At 34.3% G+C, this 17,200-nt stretch overlaps 2 protein-coding genes across 2 annotated transcripts; one reads left to right on the top strand and one right to left on the bottom strand.

Annotated features, from left to right (window-relative positions):
• The first annotated feature begins 1,829 nt into the window (after positions 1–1,829).
• On the top strand, positions 1,830–9,191 carry LOC125811160 (granule-bound starch synthase 2, chloroplastic/amyloplastic). The gene is made up of 8 exons (XM_049490680.1): positions 1,830–2,369; positions 3,301–3,922; positions 4,734–4,798; positions 5,215–5,292; positions 5,396–5,506; positions 5,949–5,993; positions 6,261–6,434; positions 7,976–9,191. The coding sequence occupies exons 1-8, from the start codon at positions 2,118–2,120 to the stop codon at positions 8,930–8,932; spliced, it is 2,304 nt and encodes a 767-aa protein (XP_049346637.1). The 5' UTR covers positions 1,830–2,117; the 3' UTR covers positions 8,933–9,191.
• Positions 9,192–11,306: 2,115 nt separating this feature from the next.
• LOC125811199 (defective in cullin neddylation protein AAR3) lies at positions 11,307–16,502 on the bottom strand. The gene is made up of 9 exons (XM_049490726.1): positions 16,286–16,502; positions 15,780–15,897; positions 14,995–15,046; positions 14,641–14,716; positions 14,447–14,529; positions 13,369–13,465; positions 12,474–12,519; positions 11,786–11,871; positions 11,307–11,706 (listed from the first exon to the last, which is right to left on the bottom strand). Exons 1-9 carry the CDS (start codon positions 16,341–16,343, stop codon positions 11,387–11,389), a joined length of 936 nt encoding a protein of 311 aa, XP_049346683.1. The 5' UTR covers positions 16,344–16,502; the 3' UTR covers positions 11,307–11,386.
• Between the last annotated feature and the right edge of the window lie 698 nt (positions 16,503–17,200).

Below are 17,200 nucleotides of genomic sequence, written 5' to 3'. Positions count from 1 at the left end.
TAAGATAAAAATTAACAAACATCACTGACTTCTAACTATTTACAAGAAAAATCAATAGTTAAATATTATAGAATAACGAAATTTTAAAAAGTTACCACAAGTTTGAGTCAAAAACACTTCTAAAAAAATTTAATAAAAAAAATGTCCACTTGACTAAATATTAATAACTAATTGATCAAAATTTTCCCAAGTCCTCAATCCATTGGACTTGATATTCTTCAGTTATGTGAACGAACATTTTGCGAATACTAAGATTAAGAAAGTGTGGCACCGCCAATGAAAATTGTTTTTTATCAATATTATGCTTAGTCATAAGATTAAGACATTTTTTTTATTATGAAAAATCAAAAAAGTATTACTCCCTTCGTTCTTATTTATATTCACCAAATGAATTTCTACTTTATCATTTATATTCATCAAATTTAAAGTAATAATAAAATTTTATATTGGTGAGAATAATAAAATTTTAAAAGTAATGATGTGATTATAAATTTTATTTACATATGAAACAAATGGTTAGTAGATATAAATGTGAGGTTGTTTTAACAAAATATAAACTCATGGATCAATTATTATATTAAAATATCTCAAATCATGATATGGAATCACATGGTGATTCCATATCATGGTTTTTAGAGAATATGGTATCATCTCTCATGATATGGAATCATGAGATGGAATCAGCGTAAAATCACATGTCCAAACGCTGATTGCATCTCACGACACCATATCATGATATGGTATCGCATGGCCAAACGCCTACTAAATGTAAAGCATAATCATTGCTCAACTGAAATGCAAAATCATACTCACAATTCTATTTGTCCTCCCAATTCAGAAAACAATACTATCTTCGTTCATTTTTAATTATCATAGTTTCCTTTTTTAGAATCAAATGATAATAACTTTGACTAATATTTTATGATGTATTTTATCATCATATTCATATACAAAAAAATGGAATGTATGATACTTTTTGTATAGTTTTTAATATCTAATTTTTTGTTTAAAATATCAAAATCCTCTTTGACAGAGTGGCACAAAATTTGGATTGGGTAGAGCGATACCAGGGGCGGCTCTATGCTTTGGAAAATAAGGCCTTTGCCTTAGGTCCCCAAATTTCGGGGGCCCCAAATTTTTGTCAAGAATGAATTATGTGTTAAATTTTTTATAGAAAAATTAATTATTTATGATAAAAAAATAAATATTTTTTTAAAATAAATTATTTTATCCACTTTAACATCTTTTGTACTTTGTTAAAAATAAGAATTAATAGTGAAAAGTGTTGAACAAAGTGAATTACAATTTTTTTTATTTCTTTTTAAATTTTAGTTTCAAGCATTACTATAAGCATATTAAAATGAGGTATACCAAGTCATCAACTTCTTGAGTCAAATTTTATGGTTCTAACTCTTACCTTTATTTAATATTTATCAACTTATTACTTGTAGCATTATGTTAACAATACATATAATAATTGCCTCACTTAAAAGATGTTTTTCAATGTTGAGTTCATAAAATCTTACCTAAAACTAGTAACTGAAAAAATAATATTAATTACTAATAATTTTCATCTAAATAGTATAAAAAAATTATGAATAAATACGTATATGAAGTGTATTTATATTTTAGACCACGAATTGAAATTTCGCTTTAGGCCCCTAATTTCGTTGAGCCGCCCCTGAGCGATACATTAGGATGTAGTGAGTAGCAAGTGGGTTGGCGAGTGACAAAGCCATAATTTACACGTGATATTCCCAATACAATTACAATTAAATAGAGATCATAAGAGGGCCCTAGCTTAAATTCCATCGTCCAAAAACTCAAAGTTTCTGGTTTCTACTCAGAGGCTGAGCTTGCTTCCATGATTTTCCTCTCTTCGGGGACCCATTTTTCACCAAACGTTTTTGACATTGACCTCCATTGTCGTTAGTTTCTCTTTCAATATTGCTTCACAATCCCTAATTCTCTGTACTAGTCTCTATCTCAATTGGGTTTTATTTACTTGTCAATTATCTCTATTGGGTCGGCTTCTATTTCCACTAGGTCACTCTGTTTCTTGAAATCTTGGATTCCTATTATCCCTGTGAACTTCATCTTTTGTGATTTCTACTGTAATGGAGAATTCCATTCTTCTTCATAGTGGAAATCAGTTCCACCCCAACTTACCCCTTTTCGCACTTAGGCCCAAAAAATTATCTCTAATTCATGGCTCCAGTAGAGAGCAAATGTGGAGGATCAAGCGCGTTAAAGCAACAGGTGAAAATTCTGGGGAAGCTGCAAGTGCTGATGAATCGAATGATGCCTTACAGGTTACAATTGAAAAGAGCAAAAAGGTTTTAGCCATGCAACAGGACCTACTTCAACAGGTAATCCTTTTTGTACTCAATCATAAAGTGAAAAGAAATATTTCTTTTTCCTAGTCAGAAAGATAAAGAAGTAAAAGATGTACTTGTTTTCAGTGTTATCAAAGGTGAAAAGCGCAAAAAAGCTCTAAGGTCCATGGGGTTTTAAGCGCAAAGCGTAAATAAAGCGTGGGCTTTAATGAAAAAAGGTGGAGAAAAAAATACAAACATATATGTTTAGTCCAAGACTAATAATTATAAACATGAATGACAAATATATGTCCAAAGAAATTGAATTTTTTTTATGATAAAGTGAAATATCAATTGTTTAGTGTCACTTCTTCATAAGAGGCTCGTTGGCAAGGAAAAGTTTGTCTTAGAATCTTGATGACGACGCTGAATCGCGCAGAAAGCGGAGCGAAGCGCTCAACATGTTTTGAGCCTCACTTCAGGGCTTAAGTGCGCTTAAAGCGCGCCTTTGATAACATTGCTTGTTTTAGGGTCTTTTGACTGTTTTTCCTCAAATGCGGATAGAAGCGATATAGTTATCATCGTATATGCTAATAATGAATAGAAAACTTCTGATTTAAGATATTACACATGTTCTAATATCTGTAAATGAAACAATCACCTCTTGTTTACAGAGATTTATTTTCAAGAATGTCAATTTTGAAAATAATTCTATGTTTAAATAACTTAGAAATCTGTATGATATGACTGTTGTCTGAGAATTTGTTTCAGTATGTTGTGGATAAAGATTGTAACCGTGTTCTGATTTAGAAGAGGAGAAGTTCGCCTGTAGGATAATTTGTTACTGTAGTTCATATGGTTTTTTGTTGGTTTAATTGTCTTCCTGAGCATTGCATATGTTTTGGTTTGCAATTTATTATAGTGGGTTTAGAAACACTATTTACATTCTTGAAGTGTCTTCATCCTTGAATTCTTTGCATATCAGATTGCAGAAAGAAGAAAAGTAGTCTCTTCAATAAAAAGCAGTCTTGCCAATGCCAAAGGTACTTATGATGGTGGGAGTGGTAGCTTATCAGATGTTGATATCCCTGACGTGGATAAAGATTATAATGTTACTGTACCTAGTACTGCTGCTACTCCAATTACTGATGTCGATAAAAATACACCGCCTGCTATAAGCCAAGATTTTATTGAAAGTAAAAGAAAAATCAAAAGGGACCTGGCCGATGAAAGGGCACCCCCACTGTCAAGATCATCTATCACAGCCAGTAGCCAGATTTCCTCTACTGTAAGTTCCAAAAGAACGTTGAATGTCCCTCCAGAAACTCCGAAGTCCAGTCAAGAGACACTTTTGGATGTGAATTCACACAAAAGTTTAGTCGATGTTCCTGGAAAGAAGATCCAGTCTTATATGCCTTCATTACGTAAAGAATCCTCAGCATCCCATGTGGAACAGAGGAATGAAAATCTTGAAGGATCAAGTGCTGAGGCAAACGAAGAGACTGAAGATCCTGTGAATATAGATGAGAAACCCCCTCCATTGGCAGGAACAAATGTTATGAACATTATTTTGGTGGCTTCAGAATGCGCTCCATGGTCTAAAACAGGTATATTTTACACTAGATATGTATCTTCTGTCCAGGGACAAGTGCGTAAGTTGGTGCATTATCCACAGTTGAGTTTTCTATGACAGTTTGTATCCTAATATAGTTGATGATACTTCAAATTCGTAGGAACTGCAAAAGAGTAGGACCAGCATTAAGATATTGAAAATGAGGTGCTTGTTGTTTCTTTTCACCTACTTATAGTGTTCATGAAGTTTTCAGTATTCCATCATCTCTAGATAAACAAGATAACTAATTAGTAGAAGGATTAACATATTATCATACCTATCAAAAGTATTATGTGACATTTTCTTAGTAATGTGATAAAAGGCATTTAAGAAAAATGAAAAACCATCACTGATCGTCCAAAGTGAAATGAGAAGGTGAACGTCAAAAGAAAAAGGATCTATTATTATCATACCTATCAAAAGTATTATGTGACATTTTCTTAATAATGTGATAAAAGGCATTTAAGAAAAATGAAAAACCATCACTGATCGTCCAAAGTGAAATGAATAGGTGATTGTCAAAAGAAAAAAGATCTATATTTATTCTGCCTTTCTTCACTACTGTAGTATTGTTGCTTTCTGAATAGTTGAGGATGGGTGGTGGATTTGTTGGTTTCTCAAACTTTGATTTTGTTTGTTAACTTTTCTGTTATCTTCATTTAAAAACTAATGAGCTCTGTGCACGTATATATAATCATGACTCGTACACATTTTTCGCACTTCGATGTTGCATGAATTCTATTGTGTTTATGTCTCTCGATACATATCAGTGCAAGCATATCTTTTACTTGTGAAGAGTTTTTTAGGCGGGCTTGGAGATGTTGCTGGAGCATTACCCAAAGCTTTGGCTCGACGTGGCCACAGAGTTATGGTAACTAGTTTAATCCTTCACCTTGTGAATTGCTGGGTTCATAAGAATGATGTATCAAGTAGAATGTAGCACAGAGAGAAATTGTCTATGAAGTCTCAGAATGTTCTGCACGAGGTGTTATATTCTCTATCCATCGTCTTTCTAACCATTGGACTAGTTAGTCTGTGATATAAATTCACAAGCTTTCCGAAACATATGCTCTCTAACCAGATTATCGACACCATATGAACCTCTTGATAGATCATATCATATAATAAAAATTTTGTGACAATATTTGTTTCTTTTTGACACATCAAACAGGCAACTCTATAGATTGCTTAGTACTTAGATTTTGCCTTCCCATTCCAAACACATGGGATGTAAAGTTATCTGACGATGGAGTTTCCTTTTTCTCCCCCCATTTCCCTGAAACTTAGGTTGTGGCACCTCGTTATGACAACTATCCTGAACCTCAAGATTCTGGTGTAAGAAAAATTTATAAAGTTGATGGTCAGGTATGCTTGACTGCATTAATAAGATGCAGTTTTTAATTTATGCTTGTGATTTCATGGCCACAAGACTATCCATATCTAAGCATTTAAGTTTTGAACTGTGCAGGATGTGGAAGTGACTTACTTCCACGCTTTTATTGATGGTGTGGATTTTGTTTTCATTGACAGTCATATGTTTAGACACATTGGGAACAACATTTACGGAGGGAACCGTGTGGTAAATCCCCGCGCTCACTGTTCTTCTGAATTTTTAGTTTCATTTTAATCCTGGAATTTCAGACTCCTTGATTTACATTGAAATCTATTAATGAGTCCTCTGTATAATTGCCTGACATAATGTTTTCCCTTGTCACCAAAATCTGGGCCTTGTGGGATTGGAATGTCTTAGATGATTGTGTCTTCACTTTTCCTTTCTCTTTCTGGGTTGGGGAGTTTAAGAGAGAGGTTTAAAATGATGTTCTGTACAAACAGGGAGATTGTGATAACGATCCCTTTGGTGAGCACTGGTATTGACTTTGAGCTACCGTCTTTGCATTGTACATCATTCATTGATGTATCAGTCTTGAAGCTTTATTTGATTGTTTATCCCCTTCTCATAAATAGTTTTGGCTGTACCTATCTGGCTGTTTTTAACTTCTTTATTTCTCTTCCTGTTGCAGGATATTTTAAAACGCATGGTTTTATTTTGCAAAGCAACGATTGAGGTATGACTTCTGATGTTTAAGGAACCTTGCACTAATTATTGACCAATTGCTCCCTACACTATTTGTCTACGATACGCCACAATGGCCAGAAAAAAGACACTGCAAACCTTTAATCAATCTTTGTAACCAACACTGCAAAATAAACCTAGCCATTCTATTTGGGCATGATTATCCATGTTTACTTCACACCTGCACACCCTGTCATAACATTTGGCCCACTACTATTGCTTTGATTTCAAAATACATTTTGCTGATTTGCAATTTCAGGTTCCTTGGCATGTTCCATGTGGTGGGGTCTGCTATGGAGATGGAAATTTAGTGTTCATTGCTAATGATTGGCATACTGCTTTATTGCCAGTATATCTGAAAGCTTATTATCGTGACAATGGAATTATGAACTATACAAGATCTGTCCTGGTGATTCATAACATCGCTCATCAGGTCAGTTTCATCAGCAACTATAGCAGTTTTCTAATCCACCTGTGCATTTTTATTTCCAATGGTTTAATAGTATAGCCATTTTTTAAGTTCCAATGGAGGTTGGTCATATATCATGATTTCTATGACTACTAAGCATAAGGTTTAAACAAATGATTACCTTGATAGGAAAACCGATGGGTGGGCCCATTATCCACTGAATTTTGAACTGTGGAAGGCCTCGAGGATTTCTCGGTTATCAAAATAAAATAATAACGATGACTAGTTTGATATTATATATCTACTAGGTGTTCTTGGGACATAATTATTACTTCCGCACAGTGTTATCAAAGGCGCGCTTTAAGCGCGCTTAAGCCCTAAAGCGAGGCTCAAAATGCATTGAGCGCTTCGCCTCGCTTAATGTGCGCTTCAGTGCCGTCATCAAAGTTCTAAGACAAATTTTTCCTTGTCAATGAGCCTCTTATGAAGAAGTGACACTAAACAATTGATATTTCACTTTATCATTAAAAAAATTCAATTTCTTTGGTCATATATTTGTCATTCATGTTTATAATTATTAGTTTTGGACTAAACATACACATTTTATTTTTTTTCTCCCTTTGCGCCTTTTTTCATTAAAGCCCACGCTTTATTTGCACTTTGCGCTTAAAGCCCCCACGGACCTTAGAGCTTTTTTGCGCTTTTCGCTTTTAATAACACTGCTTCCGCATCACTAAGTTCCAATTGCTTAGGTACCCACTGGGAGTTACCGTATCAGGCTATCAATGAATTTAGTTACAGGTAAAGCATTTTTTATCATGCACAGACCATCCTTAGACTTGTTTAGGAGTATTGCCTGATATGTGAAATTCCTTGAAAAGTTGTTCTCTCATCTCTGGGCGTGAGCCGGTAGACGAAGATGCCTTTAAGCTTCATACTGGATTATGCTTTGATTTGTAATGATCTACAACAATATGAGATCAATCCGACAAAGAACAAAAGAAAATCTCGCAGAAGTTACCAAAATATATGTCGTACATGATGTCTTATATTAACAAAGTACAACTCTACCTTTTCCTCACGTGCTTAGGTTAAGACACTGATGCATTTTGCTTCTACTACTAGTTATCATCTTTTTATTTTATTTTCCTTTCCTCCTTTGATATGCATTTGAATACAACTTTCATTTTATAATGAATTTTCTTCATGAAAGTTACAAAGAGCAGTTATGGAGTGAGCAAGATTTTACACATGTAATATAAGCAGCAGAGAACTAGAAATACTCTGTTCGTCCAATTAAACATGACCTACTTTGACCTGTGCAATTGTTTTGAAATGTCTGGTAGATTATAACTTTAAGTATAACGTGAAGAGTGTAAAATAATAATTTGGAATATAAAACAGTAGAGTAGTTGGAGTTATCTCTATCCAAGTTCTGGATTTTGTTAGTATTTTCTGATTTGTGTCATTTATTTTATCTTTCTGTAACGTGAATAAGGGTTATATAGCAATCTTAGCCAGCTTTCTATCATTTTCAGCTCTATAATTTGTTCCATTTCATGCAGGGTCGTGGTCCTTTGGAGGATTTTTCATATGTAGATCTTCCACCACACTATATGGACCCTTTCAAGTTGTATGACCCAGTAGGAGGTGAGCATTTCAACATTTTTGCGGCTGGTCTAAAGACAGCAGATCGTGTAGTTACAGTTAGTCATGGATATTCATGGGAACTAAAGACTTCCCAAGGTGGTTGGGGATTGCATCAGATAATTAATGAGAACGACTGGAAATTACGGGGTATTGTGAATGGGATTGATACAAAAGAGTGGAACCCTGAGTTGGATGTTCACTTACAGTCAGATGGTTACGTGAACTACTCCTTGGACACACTGCAGACTGGCAAGCCTCAATGTAAAGCTGCATTGCAGAAGGAACTTGGTTTACCAGTTCGTGATGATGTCCCACTGATCGGTTTCATTGGGAGGCTTGACCCACAAAAGGGTGTTGATCTGATTGCTGAGGCAGTGCCTTGGATGATGGGTCAGGATGTACAACTGGTCATGTTGGGGACGGGGAGGCGTGACCTTGAACAGATGCTAAGGCAATTTGAGTGTCAACACAATGATAAAATTAGAGGATGGGTTGGTTTCTCTGTGAAGACTTCTCATCGTATAACTGCTGGTGCAGACATTCTGCTCATGCCTTCTAGATTTGAGCCTTGCGGACTGAACCAGCTTTATGCAATGAAATATGGGACTATTCCTGTTGTTCATGCAGTAGGAGGACTCAGAGATACTGTGCAGCCCTTTGATCCTTTTAATGAGTCAGGACTGGGGTGGACCTTCAGTAAGGCTGAAGCTAGCCAGCTGATCCACGCATTAGGAAATTGCTTACTGACTTATCGTGAGTACAAAAAGAGTTGGGAGGGGATTCAGACACGTTGTATGACACAAGACTTAAGTTGGGATAATGCTGCTCAGAACTATGAAGAAGTTCTCATCGCTGCTAAGTATCAGTGGTGAGGTTCATTACTTGTAGATATTTGGGGATTTTGGCCATTGTATCAAGTTCTAATGATGGGATTTCAGAGATATGTTTCTGGTATCGACACGAGAGGATGCATGCAACAAGTTGGCTAACTATCATACTACTACCACGTCAGGAATGATTGCCGCACTTGATCATATAATCATGTATATACTCTATTTTGTTAGCAAATGTAGCTACATGTTGCTATTTCTACTCTATATTTGTTGAAAGTTTTAGTGTCAAATAATCAGCGACCTCAATTTTAGTTTCAAGATGTATTCTCTCTGGTAAGTTAGGCTCATGACATTGCACTTGTTTCCTGGAATGAGCCTGATGCATGAGAGTTTGTACATCGATTTATTCCCAGTTACCATTCGAAGCACTTAAAACCGTAGAGCACATTTCTGTTGGATACACACATCAGAAACATCACACGTCTAGACGGATGGATACACGCACACACACACACACACCTGGGGATTAAACGAAGCAACAGAAAGTCATTAGTTTTTGCCGAAAAAAGTGTAATCTAACACCACTGACAGATACATTATTACCTCTGTGCTGATAAATTATTACAGTTCGAATTCCAATTGCAAAAATCTTACAATTAGGAGATCAGGAATGCATCTGAAAGTACTTCAAGAGCAAAACTGTTCCAGTCAACCATCTCTTCAGTCAATTGCAAGACGTTTGAGTTACAGGGACGATGCCTCGTTGCATGATTATAAACCTTCTGATTTTCCTAAATCCTCAGCAATAATATACACTCACTCCCCTGCCAAGAAAATTGACCAATGACGAGCAACTTTTACCTATAGCAAACTGACCCTCAACTTTGACATTTAGAGCTCATATACCTCGTTATGAAAGTGATTCATATATACCCTATTGTTATACAAATGACTTATATATACCCTTTTCCTTTAACGAAAGTGAAAAAAATAATATTTTTTTAAAAATAATATAATTCATATGGGTATATTTAACCCTCCTCATGTGTATTTTTTTTATTTTAATGACTAATTTAAATGTATTATTTTGATGGTCAAATTTATTTGTGTTTCACTAATTTTCTTGTAAATTTATTATAGATGACCATTTTTTTTTCAAATGCAAAAACTAAATTACAATATAGCCGAAAAATAGTTTTAAATTATAATTAGCCACAAAAAAAACCAGTTTTAAATTTTTTTCTTTACATCAAAGAATGAAAGAAAAAAATAAAATAAGAATAAGTAACTCAAATAATGATAATTAAAGAAGTCAAAATTTTTTTTTATGTATGAAAAAGATTAAAATATAACTTGAACTTTGCTAGAAGAATCATATATATCCCTACATGAATTTTTTAAAAATTAAAAGTACAAAATATAAATTTAAAACTAATTTTTTTCATTTCCGTTAAATGAAGGGCATATGTGAGCTCATTTTGAAACGGTAGGAGTATATATGAGTTGTTTGTATAACGATAACGGTATATATGAGCCACTTTCATAATGAGGGCATATCAGCTCTATATGACAAAGTTGAGAAGTATATCAAGTTCATTTCCCTTATTATAATATAAAACATATTTTAAATCAAAACAGGTAAACCTATTCATATATAATTTCGTATTGTGAATCCTATTTAGACATGAATAGATTATCAAATCCTACCTAACTAATCATGGTTTCCTACACAATGTTCACTTGCGCCTTTAGCTCAGCTTATTAGCCTCCGAAACAATTCGAATTCCCTAGTAATTGAATATTTATCAACTAATAAAATTTACAATTCCACTTGCAAATTCCAGAATATTTAGCAGTAATCATCATGAAAGCAATAGTTAGGGATAGGTCTTATAACATAGCTTATATATATCAAACTATTTTTCTAAATCATATACTTTTTTTTATTACCAGAGAGCACCTCTCGATTTGCTCCACAAATCCTAGACACGTGTACACACACCCAAGAGGATTAAAATAAGCATCAGAAAGATTGTTACCGAAAAAGAGACTGTAATTCATTACCCACTGGCAGATACAATATTACAGTTCGAATTGATTTTTTTCAAAAATAAAAAATACTTCCTCATGTCACACCTACATACATATTCCCTCCGGAAATCAAAGATGCCACTTTCTGATTGTGCTCTGTTGATACCAAACCTACATATTCCCAGTTCTACTTCACTTCAAGCTTATCCATCTGCATGAAATAGAATTTGGGAGATCACCAATGGCAATTAACACTCTTTCCAGATCACCGGACGTTCTGCGACAACAAGCACAGAATTAGTTACCAGAGAGCAGATTTGAACACGTGGAAAACTAGTTGAACAACAAGAAAAAGAATGACACATAACACAGTTTCATGTAACCCCCCGAAATTTTTTACATAATGGTTCCTGCTTCCTACCCCTGATATATTTTGCAGTAATGAACAAGATCAAAAACCTTCTATGTATAGGAAGTTCTCCTTTCTTTATCAAACTGCAAACATGAAGGGCCTGACAACAGTCCCGCAAAACCCTTGGACAAACAACCTTCAACAGCGCATGGAGATGCAGAATGATTTAATGGGCTATTTGCTTTAACCATTTCCAAGCAACCATGTGATTGGTTTTCTGTCCAGTCAACATTTTGGTTGCCAAAATTAATGTTCCTCCTCTTGGAATTGACAATCACATCCATGTCTGGATGTCCATGAGATGATTCTTCTACTCTTTGTAAATTGCCACAAGATTTTTTCCTCTTCATACCAGGAAAATTTTTCAATCCTGCACCAAGAACACAGATAAGTAATAATAGTGTAGATAATTCACTGTGATCTAAGACAGTATCTTCAGCCGCAATTACCAGGGAAAGAATCCTCAAATGGCTGGGCTCCCGAATCACCACAGCTACAACAAAATGAGTTAGAAATAGCATCGACTCCTCCAATCCTGCATAACAAATCTGCCTCGTCAAATCTAGTTTAAAAAAGTGCAGTGCAAATTGTTTGGCTTTCTAAAGATAGCTAAAGCAAGGCCAAGATTTCTCTATTAGTTTATGCTGCAGTCTGAATCTGAATCTAAATCTAGACACATCCTCCATGTAAAAGAAAAATAGACCATGTAATGAAATTCCATGGAAGGAACCAACCACAAGTTGTATAGCCATGAGCTACCCAACCATGACGGTCCAACACAGACTCCAAATCCACAAAGTTCTATACATCAGTCACCTGAGTTAGTCCCCCGAACTTATTCATCCAATAAGATGAATATCTTAAATGATACAAGTGAATGATGAAGATCAATCTCCTGAATCATATCATACCATGCTTATCTTCTCTAAGCATGAGCAATAGGGGGTAATTACATCTCTAAGATACACATGCCAGACATGGTCTAACCTCTTCGTGCCCCAAAAGTGAAGATAAAAGGGAAGAGAACCCATTACTGTTCCAAGTAAATATTTCTAAACAGGACCAATATAATCTAGATGAAAGAAGCAGCAACACATTGGAATTAATTTCCACGAGAAAAATTGGTTAGTAGCCAACCTGTACATGTGCTCAACAAAGTCATCAATCAAAACAGGCCAAGCTCCTATAGAGAACATCACCACAAAAAAACATAACGATTAAAGGAGTGGGGTTAGTAAGATCGAAACACAAAATATGCGAAAAAGGAAGCAGCTATTCTAAACATAATCATCTTTCCACAATACCAAAGAAGTGCAAATTCATTCCAATATTATATATCGTAAAGGACTAATTACTCAACAGAAAAGAATGACAAGGCAAAACAGAAAATAATTGTGGCAGCGGAAAACAACATTAACCTTCCTACTTCTGGGACCTGAAAAATGTTTCTCCTTCCTACCCTATTTTTATATGATAGTCTTTCATTCTTAGGACTTCTCAACAAGTTTGACACATTTCAAGCAAATAATAAAATTCTATACGACTCTTCATACAAAAATTCAGACTCAGTTAAACAATGAAGTGATGTTTTTGCATCATTAACTATGCTTGCATGATCTTACCAATTTAATACACAAATCAAACTTTCAAATTAAACTTTGATGATCAGACTACCACGAAATAGAGTAACTTTTAACTTCCTTTCTTTCAAAACTAAGAACCTACATTTTGCTGCTATCTACTTGCAAATAACTTATGTTTAAATCTCTGATAATAGCATAAATAGAACATCACAGAAGTAAAGGATGCATAGATGATACCAACTAGGAAAAGATTGGAAAAAAAAAGAGAAGATACTTCTTAAATAGAAAAAATATAAAATACCAAATTCAGGAACCAAACTACAATACGTCTCTATTAATTAAGTATGATTTAAGGGTAACAATGACATGTCCTGGATGGTGATTTAAGGGTAACATTGGCACGTCCTGGATGGTGATAATTGAAAGCTGCAACTGCATAAATTTAATACCTTCCCGATCATATCCTTCAAGATTTTCATGCACAGAACGGCTGAAGGCCAAAACTTGCTGCCAAGTATCCTCAGATATATTGTATCGCTGGTTTATCTGGAGATTTCAGTAAAAAATAATCACTATATAGAAAAATTGCCAGTTACCAACATTCTGCAGTCACCCAACCACAAAGTAGAACATCATTCTTTGTAAAGTAAGGTACCACCATGGAGTTAAGTTGACAAATACAAGCCTAAATAATGCATTGGCTGCCAATCCAACTACAACTGAAAACCTCAATGCCCAAACCAAAAACACAAGACAACTAAAACAACCATAATCACAAAGAACACAAAGAAGAAAATCTACCAGATGGAAAAACCTTTTTTTCTTTTGCAAATTTTATTTAATAATCGGAAAATCAGATGTATAACTCCAGCAGTCCAGCTGGTAAAGCTTGCTCACATTGCCGGTCCTAAAGTTGGATAAAAGGAGCGGAGTTGCAGTAGGCAACCAGCCAACCAAAAACTAGACAATTTCATGATGAATCCTCACATGTTTGGAACTCAAGCTTAATTATTGTTGCTGCTATGAAAATCTCACGTATACAAGCAGTACATGTATTAGCAGAGAATCTACAACTAATAGGATTCTCTACTAATAACTCCTAACGTTTTATACAAACAAGAATTTCATGGATCAAAGAAGAAACTACAAATGAGAGGATGTTCCTCAATATACATAGACGTGTTCTATCCCATCAAAACTTCTCCGGTTCCTTCCTTCCATAAGCCTATGACTCACATGGGTGCTAATGACGTGACATCCCACGATCTTCGACGTCTATTCATCAGCTGACAAAACCTTATTGTTTCTATTCCATTGACCCTTAAGACAAACTTGATAAAGTAGACTTAATTGTCTACTCAAATAACCTTAACGAAGCAAAGTTACAAGCAAGCACATGGCTCCTCTGTAATCGATGAATTTATTGAGTCTTAAAATTCCATAATTCGAACACATACAAACAGATGAACAATGCAATTTGAAGTTTGAACACATGACAACAAATCAATTAGGGCCACTGACACTTACCTCAACAAAGTCGCACCAGTGATCAAGTAGCCGAAACCTACCAGCTAAAACTATTTTCCAACCAGTAACAGCTTTGCTTATAGCTGAAAATATTTTAAACTCAAAATAAGTTGAAAATAGAACTAACTGCACTACGAATGCTTTATGAAGAATAAGCACACTGCTGCAAAATCATCTACAAGTAATCAACTTACTGATGTTCTTTTGTCCATTTTCTCTGAAAACGAAGAAGACAAAATCATAGAAACGCGAGAACTCAGAGAAGTCTGCCTACAAAAGGAAATACAATGTAAGTTCCTTTTTTGATGATTAAAATACTTTGTAATGTTTTATGGCCAACTGTAAAAGAGATGGACGTGGATATGAATATGAAACAGAACCCACAATCTTCACCCCTCCACCCAAAACACAAGCGTACACAGAAGAAACAGAAAAGCAGGAAAAGAAATCCCCCCTTCTCCAACCCAAGCTCCTATATTTATTAACAAATATAAGATAGTTCAAACTAAAGAAAATCCAGTCATCATAACATCATCTAATCAACAAACCTCCAAATTCAACCGCAACTTAAGCTTGTACACTTCTTCAAAGATAGTTGCCCTGCCATGGTTGAAAACAAATTTGTCAATATTGTCAACCTCTAATGACCTATCTATGACCTATCTATTTCCCCCCACATAATGAAAGGTAATCTAAGACTAACACAAGTAAGCGACATGATCACATAAGAATTTAGACAGAAAGCACCGATAAAAATGTAACGGCAGAACAAGGATATCAGCATTGGTCTTGAGAATCACTTGGTACACCTGGTAAATGTATCAGTCTTTCCAATGTAATATCAAACACATATCCCTACTCAAAGCAGAAGTGACATGAAAATTTCTTTTTGAAAGGACCTAAGTATCAAAACTAATAAAATCAACCAAAAATCTGTTAGATACCGTTCAAGAAAATCCATTTGAGTTACTGTTATTCTCTCTACTGTTAGACATTTGTCTTTGCAAGACAGAAAGAGCAATCGCCGTAAGTATTTTTTATTTTTAAAAGGTAGTATGCATACAGAAGTCCCAACTTTTCTTTGATATGGGTCAAGCATTTGCAAGTTTGCATGTCGGTGTTTCAAGGGGAAAGCAGAAATTGAAACTCTTGGTTCAACTCTCGTAGATATAGTTTTGGACTCTTGGAATCCTTACATACATAAAGGATTTAAGTCTAGCAAACTCTTTTACCCCAGTAATCCCTAGTTCTACAGTTTTTTTGTGAATCTATTTCTACTCTTTAAAGAAGACCCAAAAGATGCTGCTAGTTCCATGTCCTACCAAATACATGCCTTATATGCAAACTTGAATCCACTAATTTCGTAAGCTGGTTCAATGCCTCTCTTGTAAATCTCGCTTTCTGCAATTCATCTACTAGGTTCCTGGTAGCATATGCCCCTGACATGATATCTGCAAAGCAAATCCATCAGTAAGCAGAGCAACATAAGTTAAAAAACACCAATTAATTACATAAACCTGACTTGTTTATGTATAATAAACATAAAGTGTTCGAAAAAATTCAAACAAATTACGAAAAGTTAAATAAGTGCAAAACAAGAACATCAAGGCCTTCACATAAAAACATGGAGACCTAAGTAATTAAAGGGACAACCGAACTTCCAGATCAAAAACAAAAGTATGAAACCTTGCATGATTTCTTGAAAGAAATCGGTTCAATTCATATAAACAACTCAACTAGTTTGGAATTCAGTAGTAGCATTAAATTAATGATAATCCATAAAGAGAAACAAAAATTACGAAATTAAAACTACAAGAAATGGAATCTTGATTAAAATACCACAGTATCGGCTATAGATATCGAATATATCCAAGTGATTTGCAGCGGGAGAGTCCATGGCTACAAGAATTAGGAACAAACTGGAATTTTAGGGTTCGCAATATAGAACCCTAATTCAAAGATAGAAACACAAAGCTTTATTTCCAGTTATCGATTGATTTTGCTTCTTTTGAATTGGGACACAATTTATCTGCACCGTTATCGGAATATTCTGATACTAATATTTGTAGTTCGAAGTGACACCATCATGAGTCATGATCCTTCGCTTCATTGGGTTTATTATTTATATATATTTAAACAAAATATTCATTCAATTTAGCGGAACTATTATTGTGGCTCTTGGGGAGAAAGATATTCTTCTAAAAACTACATAATACTAATGAAATTATGTTATTAATAGTAAAATAAAAAAATTAAAGTTAAATTATTTTTCAAATGAAGTTAATTTTAATAATTTAATACTCCTTTTAACCCAAAAAAATAAAATATTTCAACACTTCAAATATCCTTGTTTGTCCTTTAATTGCTCTTTTATTTTTTAATAATAATAATAATAACTAGATGGATTCAATATTTTATATTTTCATATGGTGAATGTTTTGTATAGTTATTTGGTGATGAAGGATATATGATTATATGATGTCATGATTGATACGAATAGAAATAATATGTGAAATGTCAGGGAAGTGCAAATACCAATCTTCAAAAACTTCATTTATAAATGGTATAAATTATCAACTAAATAGTAAAATTTCTCTTATGCTTTCCCACAAATTAATTTACTGTATAAATTCTCAAAATTTCTTTAGCTTCTTAGATAAACCGATCCAAACTTCTTTATCTAGAAATATGATACATAAATCTTTCTTCTATAATTTAACCATATGGTATACAATTACACAACATAGAAACTAT

The sequence above is a fragment of the Solanum verrucosum genome, unplaced genomic scaffold (genome assembly GCF_900185275.1).
Source record: "Solanum verrucosum unplaced genomic scaffold, falcon-dt-bn FXZP01000032.1, whole genome shotgun sequence".
Classification (NCBI taxonomy): Eukaryota; Viridiplantae; Streptophyta; class Magnoliopsida; order Solanales; family Solanaceae; genus Solanum; species Solanum verrucosum.
Note: the sequence above shows the minus strand (reverse complement) of the source record. Positions and strands in the feature narration are given on the sequence as shown.